Here is a 2,411-nt window from a genome sequence, read left to right on the forward strand (position 1 = left end):
TGACGGGAAAAGTGCTTATCCCAGCCTAAGAACACTCAGTAAGGCCACTTTTGTTGCTTTAGCTTGTTTCGTACTTGTTGATTCATATAATAAAGACCATCCCTACATCCTCACTTAAAAAGACAAGACTTTTCCAACTGCGGTCGCGTGTGGTGAATGAAAGTATCTTAGGTCTGGTGGACTATAGGATAATATTTAGAACGATATTTTTCACTTGGTTACCAGAGTGTATAAAGAAAATCGCGTATCTACTATGTGGCTCAGTTCTCGTGTAGAGGTCCACCTCGTTAGATCCTTTAGAGACGTTGAGGGAAAATTAGTGATTAAAATCAATGTGTACTAAAAATTCTACGTGGTACGTTCTTAGGAAATAAAAAAGAACGTGGCAAGTGATTTTGTGAGGACAATGTATTTTTATCATGTAAGTAACCGCAAACTTCGGCAACTTATAAGAATTTGGAGATGAAGTGATGTTCTTGTGATAGTGGTACAATCATAGTGGATATATTATATGGGCATGAGGATTAAACTAAGATTTTATTTTGAATGACTAAAATTGGCTGCACGACAACTAGCCCGTAGACAATTGATCCGCGACAATTGATCCGCGCGACAATTGATCCGTGGACAATTGATCCGCGACAATTTATCCACGACAATTCATCCGCGACAATACTTGGAATCTGGAAAGGGGACAGGGAATATTCCATTTAAGTTGTATGTAATACTTCGACATTGGTAACAATGATTGTTATGAGGAAATTCTCCAAACTTTTTAAATTAAAAACATGCCACAATCCTCATAAGTTCATTTAAAGAGAGTCCTTTTTCATAAAATATATAAATAATAACGAGCAGATGAAACTCAGAACGTTAATAACACAGCAATTGAAAAAAACCAACAAACAATAACAATAAACCGAAGTACTTCATTTAACTCAGATATCAAGATATGGAATGCTAACGGATCAATTGTCGACGGATCAATTGTCGACGGATCAATTGTCGACGGATCAATTGTCAACAGATCAATTGTCGCGCGGACCAATTGTCGTGGATTAATTGTCGCGGATCAATTGTCCGCGGGCCAACTGGCGTGCCACACTAAAATTTAATTTATACATTATTTCACCTGCTCGTTAACATGCTTTCCGGCGTTTTTGAGTTATGTGAAGGTAGCATGTGGTGCGCATTTAATCTCTGGAGCTGGCAAAACATTTCATCCAATATTTGTAGGTTACACACGCTGATGATCTAAATAATCGTGCAACTTGGTTGCAGTTTGTAAATATTGCTCAAAAAGACTTTAAAATTAACATTTATTAGTGAAAGCCACTCATTCTTATTATTTGATACTATAAAATTGAATTGCGAATAACTGAAATTAGATAATGAGCAAAAAAATTGGTGTCACTATTACTAGAACTAAGGCCACGATTACAAAAACCTGTACCTCATAACTTCCAACAATTTCAAACTATATTGTTGTACTTGAGCAAATGCTAAATACATTTTCTCGTATTGAAAATTCGTATTGGAAATTCTGCAACTTATAAGGCTCTACGATGAATTTGCTGTATTATGCTAGAGCTACAAAATGAGCTTTAAAAGTAATTGTTATTTATCCTTTTCTTTAGGCTTTAAAATGCTAATTTCAACTTTTTACCTGATCGCTTTGAAAAGTGTAAAATAAAAAGTCGATTGAAAAATTGAGTTTCACTGTACTTCTCTCAGAGGTAATTTTAGTACTATAGCTTAGTTCCCAGTTCAATATATACACGCATATTATAATTCAAGTTCAAATTTAATAAAAACTGAAAGTACTAGCATTAACCGTAACAAAAGCGAATCCAAGAAAAGTATTTCGCTTCCAGAAAACAAGGTATAAAATCTTATTAAAACTTGTTAAGTTTTTAATTAAAAAATTGTTGAGGCTTTTTACTAAACAAATAATACTTCTTAATTTATATCAAAAAAATGTTTTACTCAATCATGAGTCTTAAATTTGTGGAATTATTTAGATAAGGAAACATGCTTAAAATATTTTAAGGATAATTGGAAAACAGCCTAAAAATTTTAAATATGCATTTTAAAAAATAAGGTTGCAACCAGCTTATAACATAATTTTACACGAACTAGAAATTTGTCAACCACTTTAGAAAGGCAATGACCGTGTCCCCGAATAAAAATGCTTGGACTTGAGTTCGACTTGAATTGCCCCCAATCAAGACATGCTGAAGTCGAAAATTTCGACTTGAGAATGTCTCAGTCTTGAGAGGGTTTTGATCTCTTGAGTCGAATGTTTATGACTCCAACACGATCTGTTTATCAGTTCGAGTGTATACCTGCCGTAACAAAAAGGGCAATTCTAACAGTCATAAAAGCTAATCTTTGTTAATAGTTAAACAATC

At 33.9% G+C, this 2,411-nt stretch overlaps 1 protein-coding gene across 1 annotated transcript in view; it reads left to right on the forward strand.

Moving 5' to 3' along the window:
- Positions 1-285: 285 nt before the first annotated feature.
- LOC117167606 overlaps positions 286-2,411 on the forward strand; it is an 18,392-nt gene continuing 16,266 nt past the window's right edge. The window contains exon 1 of the mRNA XM_033352662.1: positions 286-421. Within this exon, the coding sequence (XP_033208553.1) occupies positions 407-421 (15 nt within the window). The 5' untranslated portion in view covers positions 286-406. The remainder of the gene's footprint in view (positions 422-2,411) is intronic.

This window comes from Belonocnema kinseyi, chromosome 2, assembly GCF_010883055.1.
Source record: "Belonocnema kinseyi isolate 2016_QV_RU_SX_M_011 chromosome 2, B_treatae_v1, whole genome shotgun sequence".
NCBI lineage: Eukaryota > Metazoa > Arthropoda > Insecta > Hymenoptera > Cynipidae > Belonocnema > Belonocnema kinseyi.